This window comes from Polyodon spathula, chromosome 6 (genome assembly GCF_017654505.1).
Source record: "Polyodon spathula isolate WHYD16114869_AA chromosome 6, ASM1765450v1, whole genome shotgun sequence".
Lineage (NCBI taxonomy): Eukaryota > Metazoa > Chordata > Actinopteri > Acipenseriformes > Polyodontidae > Polyodon > Polyodon spathula.
In genome coordinates, this window is record NC_054539.1 from 42,354,777 (window position 1) to 42,378,836 (window position 24,060).

Sequence of the window (24,060 nt, forward strand, 5' to 3'; positions counted from 1 at the left end):
GCCATTCAGAGAGGGGGAAAGTCCACACACACACTTTCCCACCTCCCCGTGTCACTGCCATGACTCACAGGCGGTTGTTGGGCGACTGTCGCCCTCTTCCTGCAGCCCGTGAACACGCCAGCAGAGTCAGCACAGATCTCTCCCTGTTACAGGTAGTATAAAACATAAAGATGTCGTCCAATTCTAAATGTTCTACCTGCCCTAATCAGAGTTCCGCAACAACACAGTTATAATTGAATCAGTGGCAAAGTATAGGATATTAATTGGTTGCAGCACATATGCATTGTGTTTTTATTTTTATATATATATATATATATATATAATATATATATAATATATATATATATATATAAAACATTGATTTAATTTCAAGGTATATGCTTACATGTGTTTATATGGGAAATATAAACAGTTGCCCCAGTTCACAGTGTAAGTCTGATGGAAGTCAAACACTACCTAGAATTGATTTACTCCCTTGCTCTGATCTTTAGTACACAGTGATTCCAAGGTTCAGTTCCCTTACATTCTGCTGTTTTTCCATGGAAGTTTGCTTTGATGATGGTCAGGTTTGAGGATGTTCCCTTTAATGTTTTGGTTGTGACATCCCTTTGTTCCTTTATATAGTATTTTGGAGGGATGGTCTGCTCTGGCTATGTGAGAAGCTAACTTAGAAATGAGGTGCATTTGGTGTTTGTTTACTCCCCTGATGGTAAAGGAAATTTAAGTGGGAAAGATTTAATGATAGATTCATGTAATTTAGTTAATTCTGAAAAGGGGGGTCTGGAGAAATCATAAAGAATTGTTTTTTTTTCTTTTTTTGTTTGTTTTTAGATGGAGATAAACCAACAGGTATTGACCATCATAACCCACCAAGTTCTGGAGACAAGTTGGTTGAAGATGGCTGCCTCCATATAATATCCTTGGGATCCAAAGCGCTCATACTGCAGGTCTGGGCTGATCTGAACACAGGAGCTTTCATTTTCAGGTAATAACAGTCTCATACAGAACATTATGAATAAGGTACAGTCTAACTTCACTATAACAAGCCCTTCTTATAACAAACCCCCATTTTTTAACAATTCAAGCTGCAAGAACCGCTTTTTTCAATGGAAATTAGCCCTCTTAGAACAATCACTTTTACAAAATCTACCTGAATAAAACGATCTCGGTAGTGACTGACACTGAACTTTCTTCAGTGTGAATATGTTATTCTCTCTTTGAAAACAAAGACCTTGGTAGGTTAATTCGAAAATAAGGCTGATTCATAGATAACCTATTGTAGTGCCAGTCATGTGTATGCAACCATGTATGCAACCATTGCCATCTTCACACAAACTGCAACCATGGCAACAGGCATAAGGCAATAACAAGACTGAAACAGCGTGCAGTGAGAAAAGCACGAAAAATATGAAGCATCCTACACTGAATATTTTTTTCAAGAGAAAGGGCACGCAATTACTGTATTCAGCATGTAAGTGTACTTTTTTCATTTCTTTACTGTTTTCTTTTAAATATACAGTTTAAATGTTGATCAGCGTGAAGTTGTCTTGAAAGAACTACTGTATAAAGATGTTTAATTCAATTTGGACATTTCTTTATTATTCTGATACACCAAATTGCCAAACCCTATTATTGTGAACAACCTGTTATAAGGAACATGTCTCCAGGTCCCAGGTGGGTTTGTTATAATGAAGTTAGACTGTATATACAACATATAACTCAACGGTTTTTGATACTATCATTTGGCATTCCTGTTATATTGTTTGAATTTGCAAATCATTTTGGTAATACAGGTATCATTAGTATTGGTATAATACGGGTTAGTAAGACCGGACTTACAACATTCAATACAGTAGTTTAAACCATTTGTCCTGCATTTGTCCTCCAACCATTTTCTTACACTGGGTGGGCTATATGTCCAGACAACTTTTTAATAATCAAGAAGATCACACAGACTCATTTCATTTAAAGTTTTAATGAATCAGAGCAGTAATAGTGCCCTTTTGGTTTATTAAAAGTGGATAAACCAAAAGTATAAAGTGGATTGGTTGGTTGCGCAGACCACCGTAAATACCAAGTAATAAGCAATCTGGGCCATCCAGTGCCGTTACAGGTTTAACAGCATTAGTACTTCAATATAGTATTACAAATATGGTTATTATATGCTTATCCTTCCGACTAGCTATGCAAAAAACTAGAGCACCCACAGCTACAGTCTAAAACATTCAATATACCACTCTCTTAGAACTAAAACGTAATTTATATTACCTTATAGAAAATCATCCAATATAAACAAGATATAAAGTCAAATATGCTTACCTTCCAGTATATGGAAGTGTAGTGGAGGATATATGAAAAATAAGAACTGTCTTCAAAAGGCAGAGACTTCTGACTTTGACCAAACAGCAATCAGCTTTTCAGAGACCCTCAGTGCATGGACCACTGTAATGGGGTCTTGCTCTAGGCTTGTAGGATTTTCCCGCCATCGAATACATCAGGAATCCCAATTAAATCCGATCATCACCCTGCCTTGACAGTTTTTATCTTTTGAGTTATTAATATATTCTAGAAGGATCTGGTCAACTTTTTAAAAGTAATTTGAGTTATATAAAAACATTCAAAATTAATTGGAAGATGATCTCATGGTTCTCATTTTCAACCCCTCCTTTCTTTAAAAGGTTAGGTGTGCCAAAGTTCAATGCAGTACAATATAAGTTTATATGTATATTAAAAGAGATGCTATTTTATATATATATAAATAATAATATATAATATAACATCAACTTTTTTTGTGATTTTATATTAACCTGGGTCTAGAATATGTTTCCTCTGAGCAGCATATCATATCGCCTTTTTAAATTAGGTTACTTTCATATACAGGTGTGTGTTAACAGAATATTTAATAGGAATTGTAGAGAGTTTTGGCATAGTTATGAAGTCATTTAAGCTTTCAGTGGGAGGTCCAGTTATTTTCATCTAAACTCAGGCTACTGTTAACATATTAGAATTAGTTAGTTAAACGAAGAATAAAAAATTGCAAGAAAAAGCAACATTGTACTAGCCAGGGCATTTTGAAGTAATTATATATGGAGTGAAGAAGCAAATCAGTTATTTCCCAACACAAATAAGGAATACATCAAAAGAGAAAATTGTTCCTCGTTCATTTTGCTTGAAGTGACATAATGAAATAGGTTTTACTAGATCTTGATTTAAATTGTGTCTCTGAGTCCAGGAAAAGGAACATGTGAAGGAATGGCAATGGTATGATTCAATAAGTAAGTGGTCTTTGACCACAAATTTTAATTATTGACACAATTAGACATACAAAGTTTAAGTTAGTCCTCTGTATACCGTGTTTATATCAGTGTCTATATCTGTTTAATACACATGAATAAACAGTGTGGAATATTTAGTCATGCTGTTGTATTCTATATAATTAAACAGTAGAACTTGAAGAATAGGGCTTTACCATCAGTGATCACCCTAGCAGGGTGGGACTGTTGTTAAAATTGAACCCACCGGTCGGTATACCTTTTCGTCTTAAAGAACAATATGGAAGTTTCCATTTATTTATTTATTTTTTTAATTAGTTTGCAGGCATACCAGTTATGTGAACCCCTGGTTATAGAGATGAAAGGTGACATGATTTTACCTTTTAAGAGTTCTCATTGTCATTGTTTTAATTAAATGAGGAACTCTGCTCCGTGCAGGCAGTTTGAGAAAATGGTAACAACTGCTCAGCATATGGAGTAAAAAGAAAAATAGAATACATGAACAACTCTTAATAATTGCATTATAAAAAGAATGGGAAATGCAAAACAAAAGCAAGTAAAATTACATAGAAGCTACTTACTGTTATTCACATACCAGTGAGTTTTTCGAATGAAAGCACAGTGTTGTGACTGGGTTGCTTTTGTGTTGCCAGAATTTGCATTGACCCAAATGATGAGATGAAGGCAGGCCTGCTGGCTCAGGCAGAGTCACAGGAGAATATACTCACCCCAGGCAGATGGCAGCACTTAGCCCTGACCTATGTTCAGCAGCCAGAGGGTAAGAAGAACATCCATGGGAAACTGACACTCTGGGTCTCTGGTCAAAGGTAAGCTATTCCAATTGTATGATATTCAACGATAATAAGGTGCATGCACTCACTATAACTACCATAACTAATTGTGTACAAGTCGCACCCTTTTTGGCATGTAATATTAGAAATACGTATTTTGTATTTAAACGTGGTTCTGTTTGTCTGTAGTGAAATGTTTCCCAAATAAACACAATAATACGGCTGATTTTAGAAAACGAAAATAGGATCCTGTTACCCTTTACTGCACCATGCCTTGTAAGTGGAATCTGTTTTTCAGTTAATTCCTCCTATTCTAGGATACAACCTGGAAAAGTGATTGATACACTGCATTGTATGGTATACATTGTTTTTTAACTATGTGTATGTGTGTTAAATTAATTTGTAGAAAATCTGAGGTCTTTTTGGACTACACTCTCCCAAGGAAGTCGAGCCTGTCTTCTGACAGCAACAAAACCTTCTGCATGGTGGGCCACTGTGTCCCCACTCAGGAGGAGATCCCGAGACTGGCTGGGAGATGGGACATCGGCAGTCTGCTTCTCTTTAACGGTGGGCTCCCCTGATTCTCTAAAACACTGCAGTAACAGAGAAACTAAATATTAGTGTTTTTGCAGCGCACAGAGGCAGGCAGCACTCCAGATAAGATTTTGGATCACTGGGTAATTTACTGTCCAATTTAGATACTATGCGAGTAAAATGTTTTTTGTGTGAGTAAATTGCAACATTACCTGGAAGTCATACTCTAAATTGGCAACAAGAAGAGCAAGGCCAAAATGGCCTTCAATAACTTTGTGGAGGGCACCAAGGCCACTAAACTTAAGTCAGGGTCAAAGTGTAGGATGTTGTGTAATTTTGCTTAAGATTCGGGCTAGGAGTTTGTCATGAAAAATTTGGACGTAAATCAGTAGTCACGGTCAATGCGTTCAAAATGACGGAGAAAATGACAGAGGGAGAATAAAGTCACGTAGATAAAAAATAAAATAACTGTCATTAATAAAAGCATATTGTGGTGTTGGTGTGCACAGGTTCAACAAAGAAGGACGAGACAAGCAAATGAAATTTCAGTGTGTTGCTTTTTTATCTGCACAGCAATGGTGACTATTAACTAACAGTAGCATTTATAAACACTGAACTAAGCAGAGAATAAAGACGCAAATGGGAAAGGGTAAGAGACTGCAAGCGTAACACACTGGGGGCGAGAAGTACACACGAGGATCACACAAAGGATCTGGGGCTGACAAGAGACATGTACATTAAATTAAGTGCAGCCGTACAACAATTAAAACACAAGTGGAACAATAATTTTAATTAAAAAGAGGAAACTGTTCAATGTATGTCCCGCTGCGAATGCTGGCAGTTAGTATTACACACACACACAAACACATGCACGCACACATACAGACACACTGAATTTATGAAATGTTAACATAACTTTCACAAAGTATTTAATCAAAGACCTTAGTTTGATTCAAAAAAATGTTTCTTCTCCAAAAATATGTAATTATTGATTCGAATTAATAAACGATAAATGCATTTTTTTTAAACGTGAAATTTAATGTTAACAAGAAACACTTTCCAATAAAATCACATACAGATTGAACACAATTTACTAACATCCCTGCAAGTCACACACATCAGAAAAAATCACAGACACTAGTAAAAGTCTCGAAATCCGTGACATCCGCAACCACCATGACTAAATCCCAGCCCTATTTATGATTCATATATAAAGCTAATTATTGGCCACAGAAAGAAGCATCACAATGTAACTTAATAACTATTTATTTATTCGGAAAATGCAGGTTTTTGGGGTTTTTTTGTCAGCCTAGATTTGAGCTTAGCTTTTATCGCTAATCTGTGGGACCGTTTTTGTTCAATTTTAATAGCATATATTCTACTCAGTTTAATATAAACTAAACGCAGAAATCTTGTTCCCGCATGAGTCGCTGTGTTCAATTTATGGATGAACTGAAAAAACAAAAAAGTATCCTTTATCATAAGATGGGCAAATAATGCTAATAAACACTGTATTATAATCAAGATAGTATTTCCTACCATTTTGGTTTCGTTGTGGTATCTCAGCTTGCCATATTAAAATTGACTCAATCTTCCATGGAGCACACTTCCTGGTGGGGCAGTTTTTGAAGGGATCTTGGCAGTTAAGACCCCCTAGAAAGGACCTTGTCCCTTGCTGGTGGCTCAGCGTAGTTGTGGATGAACTTACAAGACATTCGAGCCCCTACATTCAGCAGAGTTGAAATTGCTCTCCTTAAAGTCAGCTTTCCTGCTTGCTAGTACCTCCGCCAAGCAGGTAGGTGAAATGCAAGCATTCTCAGTGTGAAAGAACTAATCCTGCTTTTCTTCCTAAAAGCATTTCTGCCTTCCATATCAAGCAGTCAGTGAAATTTGAGTCCTTCCATCCACCTTTTTTCCAGTCTGACAGGGAGAGAAAGCCTCATGCGCTGTGTCCAGTTAGGGCACTGGCATATTATGTTGATTACACCCAGAGTTGGCGGCAGTCCAAGCAATTGTTTATTGCTTTGGGTCTATAAACGATTTGGTATCATCGTTTATGTGCGGCTATTAAAAACAAACACCACTCGAACGCCTCGAGTTTCACTAATACACTAATCTAGTTCTAGTGGAAAATATAAAAAAGGGATACCTATAGGGGATGTACATATTATATTGTATACAATATTTGAATACTAATAAAGGGTGCACTTGTGGTTGCAACAGGTGTTAATCCTGTTTTGACGGTATGGACCGAGGTAACGTTGAAAAAGTCCCATTTTGTTTATCTTTCATGTACAGCTGTGGCCATAAGTTTTGCATCATCTACAATTTAGGATTGAGACATACGTAATATATATTTTTTTAAAAAACACACCATCATTTTGATCTTTTATTTAACCTCATCCAGTAACGAGTTGTTGTTTTTTTCAGCCCACCCCAGTAACAAGTCACTTTAATGGGTTTATTCTGTTACGTAGGTCCACAATAATTGATGATTGGTCAGTAGCAGTGTCTTTGCACTCTGCCTGCTTTCTGAAAGCTGTTTTCTTTATGTAGAAAGTTATTTTAATTTTCTAAATGGTTATTATCAGGGTGTTGTCTCAGTTATCGGTTAAAACCAAAAAGTGCAAGCCCTAAACATACTTAACAAAAGGCCAATATGGATCTCCAAATATTAACGATACAAGCCCACTAGAAATGACCACTTGTTATGCCATTTTATTTTGATGTGATATCCAAAAAAGATAAACTGTGGGTTACTTATTAGAAATTGAACAATTGCTTTAATGTACACCGACATGAAAGTAATGAAGAACACACACTGACTTGTTAATATTTCTACATGTTTTGTCTAGGACCTAGGATCGGTCCTGAAGAGGCTTTTTATCTCTATGCCTGCGGTCCTGATTTCACGTCGATAATGCCCTGCAAGTCTGGGAATCCGAATCTGAAATACTCCAAGTACATCAGTCTGGAGGGCCTGCAATGTGAGCAGCTGAAGGAGCTACTTATGAAGAACAAGCAGGTTGACACAGGGCCCCTCACTGTGAGTATTACAGGCATATCAATGGTTTGGTATAATAAAAAATATGCACTGTATTTCCAATACCCAGTTTTACAGAAGTCTGCTAAGTTGTACCCAAGAAAGAAAAGACACATGGAATTCTGTGAGCTTTACAAATTGGTTGATATATTGCTCGGGATTTAACACAAGTGTATTCAGTTGCTATATGATATACAGAGGAGGATTCAAAACAAGTGTCATTTTTAATAATTATATATTTGTACTGACACAAATGAACTAAAACTCCTTCAGACTGTGTTAGATAGTTGAATTGATTTTCATAGCCTTGTTTTACAAATGGCCTTGTTTCAATTTAAATGGTGGCACTGTTTTTGATCAGTTTATTTTAACCTAATGCTTCACTTGTAATATAAGCACTAATTATACTAAGTACTGTACAACTCCTTTTTTCTTTTTAGTTGGCTTCATAATTTGACAGGTGGTCTTTTAGATAGTTCAAGCTATTTCCTCCCAGATACTTGGACTAATTTTTATTGGCTCTCTTACTACAGCTTTCATTCTCCGATCACCCCCCCCTCCCCCCAAACGATAGTGCCCAGACCATTGTGATATCGCAGAATGCACTTGTTGACATTCAGGCTATGACCCGTGTGCATGCTTTTTCTGGCTGTGTTTATTTTTACCAGAAAGAACATCTCAATTTAGTGAAAATGTGATAATTGGGGCAGATAAGTCCTAGTCAGGAGAGCGCAGCTTAGCATCGTGGCTGTTGAAGTTGTTGTTCTTTTGATGAGGGTTCCACAGAAAGCATGGCATTGGATCTTGGACTTCTGCATTTACCTCCAGGTGCTACTGCGACCCCTTCTGGCCAGAAGCCCTGTGAGACACCTACAAGGCTTGCTAGTAAACTATGTCATTTTGTAATAAACCATTATCTGTCTTATGTATATTTTCAGGAAAGTCTGGCTATTGTTTATGCCCCAAGCTGCCCCAGCCAGTACACAATCTATGAGCCAGTGATCCGACTGAAAGGACAGAACAAGATGATAGCGTCGCAGAGGCCCTTCAGTGCTAAAGAGATCCAGAGCACCATGCTGGACCCGCTCTGCTTGAAAGCACTGCAGCCGGTGCAGCACCAGGGCCTGCAGAGTGTCCTGCATGAGATTGGGGGCACAGGGGCCTTCGTCTTCCTCTTCGGCAGGGTATTCATATGCAGGATTTGTTCTTTTTAACAGGATAGCTCCTCTGAAATCCTGGAAAAATACCTTTTCATTGTTGTCCACATTTACGTAGTTGTATATGATTTTACAAGTCACAAGTGTGTAACTGCAGTTTTGCCCATGTTTTTCATGGAACCGTTTTGTGATTGACTTCTGTGGAAGTTTGAAGAGTACCTACTAATACACAATATCAGTGCTACAGGCCAAAAAATCTACATTTTATCATTCGAACCACATTGATTATGATAACCAGATTATGATGTTAACCAGACCACAAGAGTAGAAAATGCATGCTGTGTAAGTACTCACTGCATGCTGTACACACAGAGATACTGTACATTTTAGAGGTGAAATATAAATAGTCGGGGTTGCAATATGTACAAAGCAGGGCTTGGATTTCAGCGCTTGGAATCACGCATTTTCCCAGTAGCTTCCGCATATCTGCAGCTTTCAGTACAGGAAAATCCTGCAGAGATATTTTAAGACACCAAGCTACTTTATTTTTCACCCAATATAGAATGCGTGAAATGCTACAACAATCTCTAAGTAAGTGGGTGTCGGTGACAAAAGCACTATGAGCTGCATTCTGAGTAGTTCTGGTTAAAATAAATAAAAGTAGTGCTGGATATTTTAAGTGCCGCAAGACTTTATTTTCTAGTACGTGATTCTCGGCAGCTGTCTTTAAGGTATAGAAACTCAGTTCACTGCAGTAAGTAAACAGTTTTAAAAAAAAAAAAGATGATATTAAGTCTATCTAAGTGTTGTTTTGCAAGCGGTAACTTTCGCTTTACCTCTTAAAACTCAGCCCAATTCATTTTGGGGCACAAGCGCAACAAAAGTTACGCGCATATTACACAGGCACTGTAAAAGCCACCTACGCTGGCTTGTTTAAAAGTACAGACTCTGGGTTTTCCAAAGACGTATTCAGTGTGTATGTATGAGGTACTCCTAGCCGGAACTACGATCGCCGTGTATCAGGGTCGGTATCTTTGGAAAGCTAGAAGTTCAGCTCCCCCACCCAGTGTATGCCTGATCCTGTTGCAACTTACGGATTATGAAAGGAAATTATTTGGCCTTTCATTTGACATGTTACGTGCATGCAGTACAAGCTATCCCGTAGTTAAACATGTAAATGAAAACAGTGAAAAACAGGCAGAAATAAGGCAAAAAAAGAGTTTAAAAAAAAAAAAAAAAGTAGAGCACCAATTTAAAAGAAAAGTACCTTTTTCTTCTGCTGCATGCAAACACTTCACATCAGGCAATGGAGACTGCTCTGTCTCACAGTGATGAACAGTTGTTAGGTCTCCTGAAAGCAGACTATTTATCAACACCTATGTGAATGATGATGCAGTTTTATATATATATATATATATATATATATATATATATATATATATATATATATATATATATATATATATATACATACATACATACACACATACACACACACACACACACACACACACACACACACACACACACACACATACAGTGCCGAAAAAGTATTTGTCCCCTGTCTGATTTTCTGCATTTTTGCACATTTTTCACGTTGAATTTGGTCAGATATTTTTGTGGATTGTAGTAGTATATAGAGGGAGTCTGAGAGAAAAAATGACACCAAAGTGTTGATGCCTATCAGTCTGGAAAGTGTTACAAATCCATTTCTAAGGCTCTGGGGTTCCACCAAACCACAGTCAGAGCAATAAAGTCCAAATGTAGAACGTTTGGGACAGTAGTAAATCTTCCCAGGAGTGTCCGTCCTGCCAAAATCTCTTCAAGAACAAGGTGTAAAATCGTACAGGAAGTCACAAAGAACCCTAGAACAACATCCAGGGATCTGCAGGCCTCTCTCGCTTCGGCTAAGTCAGTGTTACATGACTCCACCATCAGAAAGACATTGGGAAAAATGGGATTCATGGCAGAGTAGGCGGAAACCACAGCTAACGAAGAAGAACGTGAGTGCACGTCTCCAGTTTACCAAAAAGCACCTGGATGATCCTCAGGAGTTCTGGAACAATAGTGATAAGGACAGATGAGTCAAAAGTGGAACTTTTTGGCCAACATGGGCCCCGTTATGTCTGTGAAAACCAAACCCTGCATTCCACAGTAAGAATTTCATACCAGTGGTCAAGCATGGTGGTGGTAGTGTCATGATTTGGGGATGCTTTGCTGCATCAAGACCTGGACGATTTGCCATCATTTGAAGGAACCATTAATTTTGCTCTATCAGAGAACTCTACAGTGAATGTCAGGCTATCTGTCCAAGCTGAAGCTGAAGCGCAGCTGGGTCTTGCAGCAAGACAATGATCCGAAACACACAAGCAAGTCTACATCAGAATGGTTGAAGATCAAGAAATTTTGAGTTTTGGAATGGCCATGGTCAAAGTCCAGACCTAAACCCCATTGAGGTGTTGTGGCAGGACCTAAAACAAACAGTTTGTGCTCGACAAACCACAAATTTCACTGAGTTGAAGCAGTTCTGCATGAAGGAGTGGGCCAAAATTCCTCCATGGTGCTGTGAGAGATTGATCAGTAACTACAGGAAGCGTTTGGTTGCAGTTATTGCTGCTAAAGGTTACGTAACCAGTTGTTGAGTCTAAGGGTTTACTTCGGATTACTTTTTCACACAGGGGCATTGGATGTTGCATAACTTTCTTTAATGATTAAATGAAATAAGTGTCAAAATTTTGTGTTATTTGTTCACTCTGGGGCCCTTTTTATCTAATATTAGATGTTGGTTGAAGATCTGATAACATTCAGTGTCAGAAAAATGCAGAAAATCAGACGGGGCAAATACTTTTTCAAGGTACTGTGTATAATATATATTATATATATATATATATATAGTTTTTATATATATATAAATTTATATGCAAAATTTCTTTTCTTTAGCCGTTCTCCCCCTAAAATTTTGGAATCCCCCCCACCTATTGGCTGCAACATAGGGGGGAAATCCCCCCAGCACACAAAAATGAAATTGAAGCCCTGCAAAGTGAAAGTACAATGTAAGTATAATAATCCGTTGCGTATCCACCCGTCACGTATCCGCTCTAGCCGTTTATCCTCCATGATCAACCTCTTCAGCAACGTTAGTTTCTTCTTGAACAAAGAAGATTAGTTCAGAGATTGTAGATCCCACCAACGTTTTCATACTGTGTTTGTATGTACTCTGTACGCTGCCATTGCTGGTAGTGTCACGTGAGCTGTTCAGTGTGTTGATTTGTAAATAAATCCTGTTTGCCTGCAGGGAGTGGCAACATCAACCTCTGCCTGTCACTCAGCAGCAAATGCACACACCCACACTGCAGACGGCTTCCCTGTCACAAGCATTGATTCCCTGTATCTTTCTAAACAATGGGTTTAGGGGAGCTCCCTAATAAGAGCTGAATCTCAAAACAATAATTGTGTGAATATAGTAATTGTTAAAACTGTGTATAATGGCATTTAAAACAGAATTCATTTATCCAACTTTTTACATTTAAACAACAGTCACGTGACAGATTACTGTACTGTATGTCACTCTGCAGTACTCTGTATCTTACATCAACACTACTGTAGTTTTAGATTCATTGTGTGTGTTACTTGAGCTGTGTCTACTCCTACAGGCAGTGGAGCTGAGTGACTGTGAGAAGACCCAGGCCTTGGCCCTCCAGGTTGTGTTGTCCTTGGCTAAATACAACCAGAACCGGGTTCAAGAAATGGAAAGCTGTAATGGCTACTCCATGATCCATCAGGTTCTCATTAAATCCAAGTGCATTGTAGGATTCCATATATTGAAGGTATGTCACGTTTGCTGATGTGGGATTTGTTTTTGTTTTGTCTTGATTTTTAAATGTAGGTTACTATGACCAGTAACATTGTAAACACAGTAAACACTGTGTAGAGTATATAACAAGTCCATAACATTGTGATCAGTTTAATTGGTCAAATACCAGAAATATCCTTTAACTATTTGATTTAATTAACTGTGTTTGCATGGGTTGTAGTAACTAGAGTACCTTTTCAAAAAATGTAGTAGAGCTTTGAAAATCGTCCCCTTAATCTATAAATGCAATAGTAGGTGACATAACAAAAGGTAATTGTTGACCTGACCAAAAAAAAAAAAAAAAAAAGATTTTCAAATCAAATTGCTTGTAGTGGATTTGTAAATTATAGTTTTTTGCCCTATGTCACTTCTTAGGGTCCCTTATGGGGACCCTTATGTACTGATCATGACCATGTGTTTGTAACACTACATGGAGAACACGATAACTGCCTTGATTTTGCACCAGTGTTCATCAAAATGTTATCACACAATCCTACCCTGCTTCAGCAATCTTATACTTCATTTTCACCAGCTCTATAAGGTCTTGACATTCTATTGCTAAAAAGTTCTGATCATAAAACGTTATGGATTTTATGGATTTCATAGACCCTGCTGGATGGCTGCTGCAGTGGCCAGATCCTGAGTCTGAGTGAAGACGGTCGGTTCAAGCTGGACCCCGAGTCCAACGCTGTGGTCCAGGATGTGAAGCTCTTGTCAGAAGTGCTGTTGGATTGGAAGATCTGGGCTAAAGCACAGGTGAGCAAGGAATTTTAAAGAGCTACTTTGTACTATAGCTACATTTTCACAATATTCTATTATGGTGGTGCTGCTGGATTCTCTGTTGTTGTTTCTGCATAGGTCATTACTTTGCATTTGTACTGTTCCAGCATGTCCATTTTCAACCTCTGGCTCTGCTTCTGAAAAGATTGCTGAAGTGAAGTGGTTTTGAAAAATGACCAATAGGGGTGTGCAGCTGTATTTTATGTAAATGTATGTATGTATGTATGTATGTATGTATGTATTTATTTATTCATGTAATGTAGGTTTTCCTTATACTACTTCACAGTTACCAGAGAGGACATAAATTATAGATACATTCACCAATTTCAAAAGCCACTTCAGAAATCAAACTCTTAGGAGTCTTGTCAGAAGCAGCAAAAAATAGTTAGTTAGTAAGCCCTATGCTGTAAATGATGATCTAGGAAGAAACGGCAATATAGATTTATACAAAACACACCAAATATGATATTAAATGGTTAAATGCATATCGGCTAAATGCATAATTAATTGCATGAAGCTATGCAGTCCCAAAGTCCATTGTACATTGTATTTTAATTTGGATAATTGCAGAATGCAAACAAATTTCAGAAAAAAAAGAATATGCGAGTGTTTCAGAAATAGCAGTGACATAACACAGCAAAGGCGTGACAGCGGGAAAAGCTGGCAAGAAAGACACAGAAAATGACAAAGCAACTCTGCAAAACTCTCGAGCCTCAGCACACTACGAGCCTTCATGGAGGCAAATGGTTGTCAGTCTTGTGACCACTTTTTATGGTTGTTTATCAGCTCAATCAGCTGAATACTGTGCATACTTCCATCAAAAAATTTTTTTCTGCATTGTAGTCACAAGATCTATAGTAGGGTACTGTACACCCCAGTTTATGCAGGCTGTTATATACTGTACATTATTTTACATTTCATATCTTGCGTTGCCAGAGAATAGTGTTTGTATTGAGTACATAACATATTTCAAGTTGGTTTATTTTTCTGAACTTGTTCAGTATTTTAAGTTGTGTATAATAAAATCTAAGTGAAAAGTAAAGTTAGGAATCTGATCAAAACGAGTCATATGTACATGTGCACACACCTATAGACCTATGCATGCATGCCCATGCAGTTATGTGGAGCTGACTGTGTGCGCGCGTGTGTGTATACAGTGCCTTGCAAAAGTATTCGGACCTTCAGTTTTCACATTTTGTTGCTTTAAAGCTTGCAGTCGTGACACTTTGAAGTAGGAATTAATATGTGTTATATACACAACCTACTCCACACATTCAAAGCAAAAACAAAAAGAAATAAGTAAATAGATAATTAATATGAAATAAAAATGGAAAGGTTTCATGATTGCATAAGTATTCAAACCCTTTGCTGTGGCAAACCTAAATTAATTTAGGTGCATAAAATGACCTTAACGAGACACACAATTATTTGAATGGCCTCTGTCTGTGTGCAATATTAGTGGTTCTCAGGATTTCAGAATAAAAACACCTGTCTCTATGAGGTTCCTTGGTCAGGTAGTGAATTTCAAGCAAAGACTCAACCATGAAGACCAAACTGAGCAGCCGGGCAAGGAGGAAACTGGTGAGGGATGCCACTGTGAGGCCAACGACAACTTTGAAAGAGCTACAGAGTTCAGTGGCTGAGATGGGAGAAAATGTGCATAGGTCAGTAATATCCAGTACACTTCACAAAAGTAGCCTGTGTGGAAGGGTGGCAAGAAGGAAGCCATTACTAAAAACAAGCCATCTTAAAGCCTGCATGGAGTTTGCAACAAAGCACCTGAGTGATCCTGCAAAAATGTGGCAAAAGGTATTGTGGTCAGGCGAGACCAAATTGGAACTTTTTGGTCTAAATGCCAAGCATTACGTTTGGCACAGACCCAACACAACACATCTCCCAGTCAACACCATCCCTACAGTCAGGCATGGTGGTGGCAGCATCATGTTATGGGGATGCTTCTCATCAGCAGGGACTGGAAAGCTTGTTATGATTGAAGGAAAAATGGATGGAGCAAAGTACAGGCAAATACTAGAGGAAAACCTGTTTGTCTGCTAAAGACTTAAAACTGGGGTGAAAATTCACCTTTCAGCAGGACAATGATCCAAAGCACAAGGTCAAAGCTATACTGGATTGGCTTAAGAATAAGAAAGTGAAGTCCTTGAGTGGCCCAGTCAAGTGGCAGGACTTGAATCCTATTAAGAATTAAGAAACTGCTGCCCATAAGCGTTCCCCAAGCAACTTGAGCAAATCTGCCAAGAATGGGCACAAAATTCACCAAGCCAGTATGCAAAGTTAGCGACTTACCCAAATAGACTTGTGGCTGTAATTGCTGCTAAAGGTGCTTCCATCAAATATTGAGTTGACGGGTCTGAATACTTTTTCAAGGCACTGTGTGTGTGTGTGTGTGTGTGTGTGTGTGTGTGGTGTTATATATATATATATATATATATATATATATATATTATATATATATATATATATATATATATATATATATATATATCGATCTTTAAAATCTTAAATGAAGTTTTTACAAAGGAAGATACTGACAACATGCCCCACATGTCATCCAGTTCCTATCCAGTTTTAAATAACTTTAGCATAACTGAGGCAGAAGTGTTAAAGGGACTAGGAGCTCTTAAAATAAACAAATCCCCTGGGCCGGATGAGATCCTCCCAGTAGTACTCAAAGAAATGAAAGAAGTAATTTACAAACCGCTAACCAAGATCATGCAGCAGTCTCTTGACACAGGGGTGGTACCGACAGACTGGAAAATTGCAAACGTAATACCGATCCACAAAAAGGGAAACAAAACTGAACCAGGTAACTACAGACCAGTAAGCCTGACTTCTATTGTATGCAAACTTATGGAAACTATAATAAGAGCCAAAATGGAAAATTACCTATATGGTAACAGGGTACTGGGAGACAGTCAACATGGTTTTAGGAAAGGGAGATCGTGCCTAACTAACTTGCTTGATTTTTTTGAGGATGCAACATCGATAATGGATAATTGCAAAGCATATGACATGGTTTATTTAGATTTCCAGAAAGCTTTTGACAAAGTCCCGCACAAAAGATTAATTCTCAAACTGAACGCAGTTGGGATTCAAGGAAAAACATGTACATGGATTAGGGAGTGGTTAACATGTAGAAAACAGAAAGTACTGATTAGAGGAAAAACCTCAGAATGGAGTGTGGTAATCAGCGGTGTACCACAGGGATCAGTATTAGGTCCTCTGCTATTCCTAATCTACATTAATGATTTAGATTCTGGTATAGTAAGCAAACTTGTTAAATTTGCAGACGACACAAAAGTAGGAGGAGTGGCAAACACTGTTGCAGCAGCAAAGGTCATTCAAAATGATCTAGACAAGATTCAGAACTGGGCAGACACATGGCAAATGACATTTAATAGAGAAAAGTGTAAGGTACTGCACGCAGGAAATAAAAATGTACATTATAAATATCATATGGGAGATATTGAAATTGGAGAAGGAATCTATGAAAAAGACCTAGGAGTTTTTGTTGACTCAGAAATGTCTTCATCTAGGCAATGTGGGGAAGCTATAAAAAAGGCTAACAAGATACTCGGATACATTGTGAAAAGTGTTGAATTTAAATCAAGGGAAGTAATGTTAAAACTGTACAATGCACTTGTAAGACCTCATCTTGAATATTGTGTGCAGTTCTGGTCACCTCGCTATAAAAAAGATATTGCTGCTCTAGAAAGAGTGCAAAGAAGAGCGACCAGAATTATTCCGGGCTTAAAAGGCATGTCATATGCAGACAGGCTAAAAAAATTGAATCTGTTCAGTCTTGAACAAAGAAGACTACGTGGCGACCTAATTCAAGCATTCAAAATTCTAAAAGGTATTGACAGTGTCGACCCAAGGGACTTTTTCAGCCTGAAAAAAGAAACAAGGACCAGGGGTCACAAATGGAGTTTAGAAAAAGGGGCATTCAGAACAGAAAATAGGAGACACTTTTTTACACAGAGAATTGTGAGGGTCTGGAATCAACTCCCCAGTAATGTTGTTGAAGCTGACACCCTGGGATCCTTCAAGAAGCTGCTTGATGAGATTTTGGGATCAATAAGCTACTAACAACCAAACGAGCAAGATGGGCCGAATGGCCTCCTCTCGTTTGTAAACTTTCTTATGTTCTTATGTTTCTTAAGAATGCAGCTGTGCCAGTGTCTTGGTTTATGTGTCTCTCGTCTCTATTAGTGTGGCGTTTGGGAAACCCTGCTGGCAGCCCTGGAGATCATGATCAGGGTTAACCACCCCCAGCAGATGTTCAACGTTAAGCAGTTTCTCAAGGCTCAGGTGGTCCATCGCTTCCTGCTCACCTGTCAAGTGCTACAGGTACCACTGCTTTATTGTAATTATCCCAATATCAGTGATTCATTGTATTACTTTCTTTCTTAAATGAACTCTAACTTCAATTCATTGTTCTTAAGTATTATTTATTTAGATAGTTGTGAATTATCTTTAACTTCTGTGAGGATACACTCATTCTCTTTTCCTGAATGTAATTATTTGAAAATCTCACTCCTCAGGAGCACCGTGATGAGCACTTGACGTCCATCCCACGAGATGTGTGTCGCTCGTTTGTCAAGATCTTTCAAGAGGTCCTTGGATCTCCGCCTGATCTGGAGCTGCTCAGACTCATCTACAACTTCCTGCTGGCAGTGCACCCACCCACTAATACCTACGTCTGCCACACGCCCACCAGCTTCTACTTCTCCCTGCATATTGGTAAGTCAGAAACTGCCCCCCTCCCGCTCTGTTAGTTGTATTTTAAGTCAAATAAAGAATCCATTGACGTTGCTCTTGTTTTATTTTCCAGATGGTAACCTGTATCAGGAAAAAGTGCAGTCGATCATGTACTTGAGACACTCGAGCAGTGGGGGGAAGTCAGGAGGCAGCACTGACTTGTCACTGTCCCCATCCGGCTTCACAGAAGCTCCTTCAAAAGGTATAACCGTAACGTATTTGTTTGAGTGGTAGGACCTCTTATGGATTCGCAGTGTCCTCTTGTCAGGGCTAGCAGAGACTCGTCTACTGTTCGTATATTCAATGAGAAACAGTCATAGTGGACTTCCAGCACTGATAATCAGAATGAAAAACAAAGACATCTACAAACTTTACAAATAAGCGCAACTATAATGGCATACATTACTTGTTGCAATATATTAACACCATTTAAAATTGTTTATGGAGTGGTCACACCAGAATGAAAAAGGGCTGTGATATATTGTACAGCAAATGCCAGTCAACTTTTTAGTACAAACTAGGGATGCACCGAATCCAAGTTTTTGGGATTCGGCTAAATACCAAACCAAATACCGACTCTACAAACTCTGGCATGAAAACTGAAGGAAACTGTTGAATGAAAAACAGACTGTCAGCTACTAACAAAGGACGTGCACAATCTATAGTTTTGAGCCTTTTAATTAATGGTATTTTTTTATTACCGAATGGAAATCCCTAAAGTAAGATTTCAGTTTGAAACGTACACAATTTACCGCTAGCCCCCCTCCCCCACAGCAGAAACGTCAAAATACAGAACTGGGCGATCGCAGTTATCTTTTTGTTTGCTGTTCATTGTTCCAGGGATTGTGTTGTCAGATGCACAGTACCACTGAGTGTTGCTGCGTTTACAGTTCCCACCACCACCACCCCCCCCCCAAACCAAAAAAAAGTTTGATATGATGGGATAGCAGTAGTTGTAATTTTTAATCATGTGTATACGATAATGCTCAATAATATCAATGCATAATGATGCCTTTAACTCACACTGTCTTTGCCTATAACCAGCAAACCAGACAAAGCTCACAAAGAAAGAAATGTCTCCATTTTTAAAAGCCACATGTTTTTATTTTAAACAACACAATTGCCTGATATTTTGATAATTGTGTGTGTGTGGGGGGGGGGGGGATTATGGGGGTGTATGTGGGGGGTACACCCCCCCCAATTTTAAATTAGGGATATATATATATATATATATATATATATTTTAGAACATTACTCTCTGAAAGTGATCGAAATGGTAGCTATTGTTATCATCTATTGTTATCATTTACAATGATCGTTATGGTTGTGGTGACCAGTGGTCGTTGTGGTGTGACCACCTCCATTCATTTGAACAGGAACGATTTTTAAAAATCATTATCGTTCCAGGTGTGACCAGGGCTTAATTCGACTACTTTCAACAAAGTATTCCTTGAACCTACTTCTCCTCCACGTTTCATGTGAATTAGAGACAAGTAGGACTGATCACAAACAGGATCCTGCCTTAGCAATTGGCTAAGGAGTTTGGTATACCTGAGTAAGGCTAACATGTTTAATTAAAATATGATATATTTTGTTTATTTCTATTACCAGTAGTGAGAAAGATAAGGATTCTGTTTTTTTTGATAAACATGAAACTAGAATTGAACTACTGTATTTCTGAATGGTGATCTGGTCTTCAGTTCAAGCTGGTTGCTAAAAATACTGTAATAACACATAAAATGTTTACAGAGGAACACATAACACATACACAGATAGCTTTGTTTCATAATCCCTTTAAACCACAGTGTAAGGAAACCGGTTGATTGATAAATTGATACTGCAGTTATATGTTATGAATGATTTGTGTAGAATAACCATTAAACAAAACATATACCTTTTATAATTAAGCATTTTATTGTGTTCGCTAGCGTCTGCTTTCATACTTTGAGGATATTCTGTTTTTTATTATTTCTCCCATAATAATAATAATAATAATAATAATAATAATAATAATAATAATAATAGTAATTGGGATACTCTGGGAGATGGTTCGTCCCAGTGCTATTTATGTCATTCAATTGGTACGTCACTTTGTTAAACTGTGATACAGTATTTTCAAATGATGAATGGAGATCACTTTTCAGAGCAAGACATGTTTGCGTAGCAGAGTTCAGTAAGTACATGATTATGCTGTTACTCGCATAAATTGCTTAAACCACGTTGAACTCTTGAGACGCTGGGAGTCTCCTGTGGGGTCTCTGGCTGTTGTTGCAAAGAAAGTTGGCGTGTCAACATCACAGTGCCTCATCATGTGATAAGATGTGATTTGTAGAAAAAAAAACAAAAAAAAACAGCGATTCATTTTATTTAGGAATAAAAAAATAATAATTGACTTGTATTTAAAATTATGTATTTAACATTTAGTCATAATGTGATGTAATTTCATTCTTTTTCTTTTAATTTAGAAACGGAAAACTGTGACTAAGGTCGTCTGTAATACCTCTTGTTTAATTTGGACAGCCACTTATTCAGGATATTTTTCCTTCTACCGAGGCGTCCCAATAAAGAGGCATCGACTGTAATTACATAACAAATTAGCGTGCCCATTTGCTGGTTAGCAAAATCTCTTTTCTTAAGTTGGACAGCATCATAAGAAATTTGATCCACCCTTGTATTAAAGTCTTTTTTTACCATCATTTTGCTCTAACATGCCCTATAGCAGGAGCCTAAGTTGAAAGAGTAATACTGTCAATGCTTTAAAGGTCAGGTGTTCCTCAGCTGTCAGTTTCTCTGCAAATGCAATAATTATTACGAGAAATGTCACAAGTAATGAATGGGTTATTGAGCACATTAGAAAGATAAACCAGATTAAACTGTATCATGGTAAACTGTAAAATATTTTTGCACGTACCAGTACTTAATTTTTGTGACATTTTGAGTTTTTTTTTTTTCTTTCTCCTGTTGAACTGTAACTTGATTGAGACCATAGGCACCTAACCCATAGGGCACAGTGGAGGCAAACTGTATTTTTTTTTCCCATATTCCTATTTTTGCTCCGTGTATATACTATGTACACACTATTATTCTCTATTTTGTTATGGTTTTGCCTTTTAAACAGTTTAAAATGTCATTCAGAAAAAAAGGAAAGTCATTCAGAAGTCTGACGTTGATTTAAAAATTAAAATAAAAACACAATAAAACACACCCTACACAAACATTGGTTTGACCCATAGTCTGCACTTCAGTATTTACAACAGCTGACACTAGCAGTGGTGTGGCGAAGATGCTGGGCAGTTTATAGAGACTACAAAAAATGATTAAATAAATATAGGCTAGGTAGCTGTTAGTTTGTTTTTATTTTCTCAATTAAATGATATGCATTTAAATATTTAGTCTATATCTAGTCTAGAGAGCCATTTATCTAACTTGGATAAATCTTTAAGGATACTCTTTAGAACAAGTTATAGAGAGTAACATTATCTGTTTTGTTTGTAAATAATTTGCCTACAGACCTCCCAGAAATGTGTACATTTTTAGACAGGAATAAAATAATTGAACTGCTCATTCCTGGAAGTTGTTTTTGCTATGAATGGTCATATTCCATAGAGAATTAATTCAAAGATAATTGGTTTTGAACCAGGGACATCAAACACACCAGAAAACAATAAACACATTCCCCTGATCCTAGGGTCAATTGCATTAAAGTGTATCAGACTAGTCTAAACAGCTACTGTTGTCTAATGCATGTTAGTCAGTTGCATAAAAAGGACTACCATTCCACTTCCTTGAAGAAGAGCACAATGATTTTATGTTCGATTTCACCCGCTGTAGGAGGAAACATGGTGCTTAGCACCTCGGAGCAGGAGTCCAGCCCTTCAGTGGCATACGAGCAGCAGCAGCACCCTGAGAACTTTCCAGAGACTCCCAGCTCCTCACCTCAACCACCTACTCGCCAGCAGGACAGGAGATTGAATGAGCTGCACGAGGTCAACCAAAACAAGTTTGACTCCACCGTGGGTGATGGAAGCATTGTGCAAGGGAGCACTGAGACCCTCAAGTGGGCCAAGGAGGACCTGCTCATCAGTAGCTGTGATTCCGCCCAAACTATCTGTTACTCTGTGGAGCTCCCCGCATGCCAAAACAGTGCCCTGGTTAATTCTCCAGAGGCAGCAAGCTGCCCAAGCCAAGGAGACACTGAGACGGCAGGTGGGAGTGGCGAGAGAAGCCCACTCGGCCTAGAGTCAGAGGACAGGTTTGAGTCTCCAGGAGGTGAGGGTGTCAGGCGTCCAGACAGCCTGAAAGGGATCCATTCCTTACAGAGGAGTCAGAGTAACTTCGCCAGCCTGGGCCTGGCATTCCCAGCACAGAACGGCTCTTTGGCCATTGCACGCTGGCCCAGCCTCTCTGACCGGGGCATGCTGCCTGAAGACTGGGAGAGCTACGCATTCTCGGCTGCCTATGACCGCACCTTTAGTAAACCAGACTCCACCGACAACAGGTAGGTTTAGTGCTATTTGTTTGTCTTTGTTGAATGGTGTATTTGATGTGTGTTGAGAAGAGTGCTTTTATGGCTTGCCTGTGTTTCTAGTTGAAGCGCATAGGTTCATAAGCATTGATTCCTCAATAAAATCAAAATTAATCCAAATAAATCAGTTACAAAAGGATTGAAGTTGATGTAAAATATCTTATGTTTTTCTGGTTGCTGTTAATTATGGCAAGGAACAATCGTTTTCAAAAGGCATACCCATTAATTACCTCGTTCAGTTTGCTCTATTCTCAATATCCGTACCAATAAAAAAAAAATTACCACATTACCTTCACTCGAGTTCAGGAAACATGCATAGACCTCAGTATAAACTTTTGTTAGGGTAGGAATCTTAAACACGTGCCGTAAAGCTGTATTATTTATGGGTAGTGAGCTGCATTGGTCATATCAACTCTCAGTATAAAAACCAGCCTCAGATTGACACAGTTCCATTTGTGGAGTTGGAAAACCAGGTTTGGTTTGTTTGCTGCAGAATGCTTTTCATATTGCTTTTGTATTAAAGCAGACTTTTATAATATGTGGGTAACCGTGTCATGAAGATTTGTAATATGCTTTCAGAACAAATACAACCAATGTCATTATGTTGCCTCAATCCCATGTCTAATCCAACCAAAAAAACAACTGTGTAATTTATTCATGATTTATCACTACCATGAAACAAGGCCAATAGAAGAACTGAAAGTAAATACTGAAATAACAGTATGAGGTGCTATCCTAGCAATTGATCAGAACCACTTCCAGTAAACAGTAAAAAAAATAAAGGGAATGTTCTCCCTAAAACCTTATCTTGCACACCTTTTCTCAGACATACTATAGGTGTGCGACTTGAGTATGACTTCTTGGGTAAAAAAAAGCATTGTTTCACACAAAGAAATGTTAGCAAACCAAGCATTTCTTATGATTTAAACTCAGTTACATCCACAATGTAAAGCATCTGATAAACATCACAATGTAAAGCATCTGATAAACATCTGGGGAGCTAAGTTTGAAAATACTGTGGAAAATATTCCTCTAACCTTTTGTAATTCTGGTTATGATATTTCCATAGAATATGCTTAAAACAAGCACATATAAGATAACAAATGGAGAACATTAGCCAAAGTACATGAATAGGGAGTAGGGTCATCATGGGTAGCCAGGACAGCATTGATTCTACTGACTATTCCTTGTTAAGGAATGTATTCAGTTATATGCCCCTTCCAACCAAGTGCCTACTTTCAGCAGTTTATTAAAGTCTGTCTGTCTTGCCTGTTGTGACTGAAACTGACTTGCAACCCAGGTAATGCTGTTTTTATACATTGGAGT

The 24,060-nt window shown here is 38.1% G+C and overlaps 1 protein-coding gene across 4 annotated transcripts in view; it reads left to right on the plus strand.

Moving 5' to 3' along the window:
- Positions 1–24,060, plus strand: part of lyst (lysosomal trafficking regulator) — a 180,182-nt gene that overhangs the window by 97,891 nt on the left and 58,231 nt on the right. For all 4 annotated transcript variants that reach the window (XM_041252875.1, XM_041252878.1, XM_041252877.1 and 1 more), the window contains 11 exons: positions 832–985; positions 3,926–4,099; positions 4,470–4,630; positions 7,453–7,643; positions 8,579–8,824; positions 12,451–12,624; positions 13,257–13,406; positions 17,661–17,798; positions 17,993–18,191; positions 18,283–18,411; positions 22,041–22,707. In XM_041252875.1, the coding sequence (XP_041108809.1) occupies positions 832–985; positions 3,926–4,099; positions 4,470–4,630; positions 7,453–7,643; positions 8,579–8,824; positions 12,451–12,624; positions 13,257–13,406; positions 17,661–17,798; positions 17,993–18,191; positions 18,283–18,411; positions 22,041–22,707 (2,383 nt within the window). The remainder of the gene's footprint in view (positions 1–831; positions 986–3,925; positions 4,100–4,469; positions 4,631–7,452; positions 7,644–8,578; positions 8,825–12,450; positions 12,625–13,256; positions 13,407–17,660; positions 17,799–17,992; positions 18,192–18,282; positions 18,412–22,040; positions 22,708–24,060) is intronic.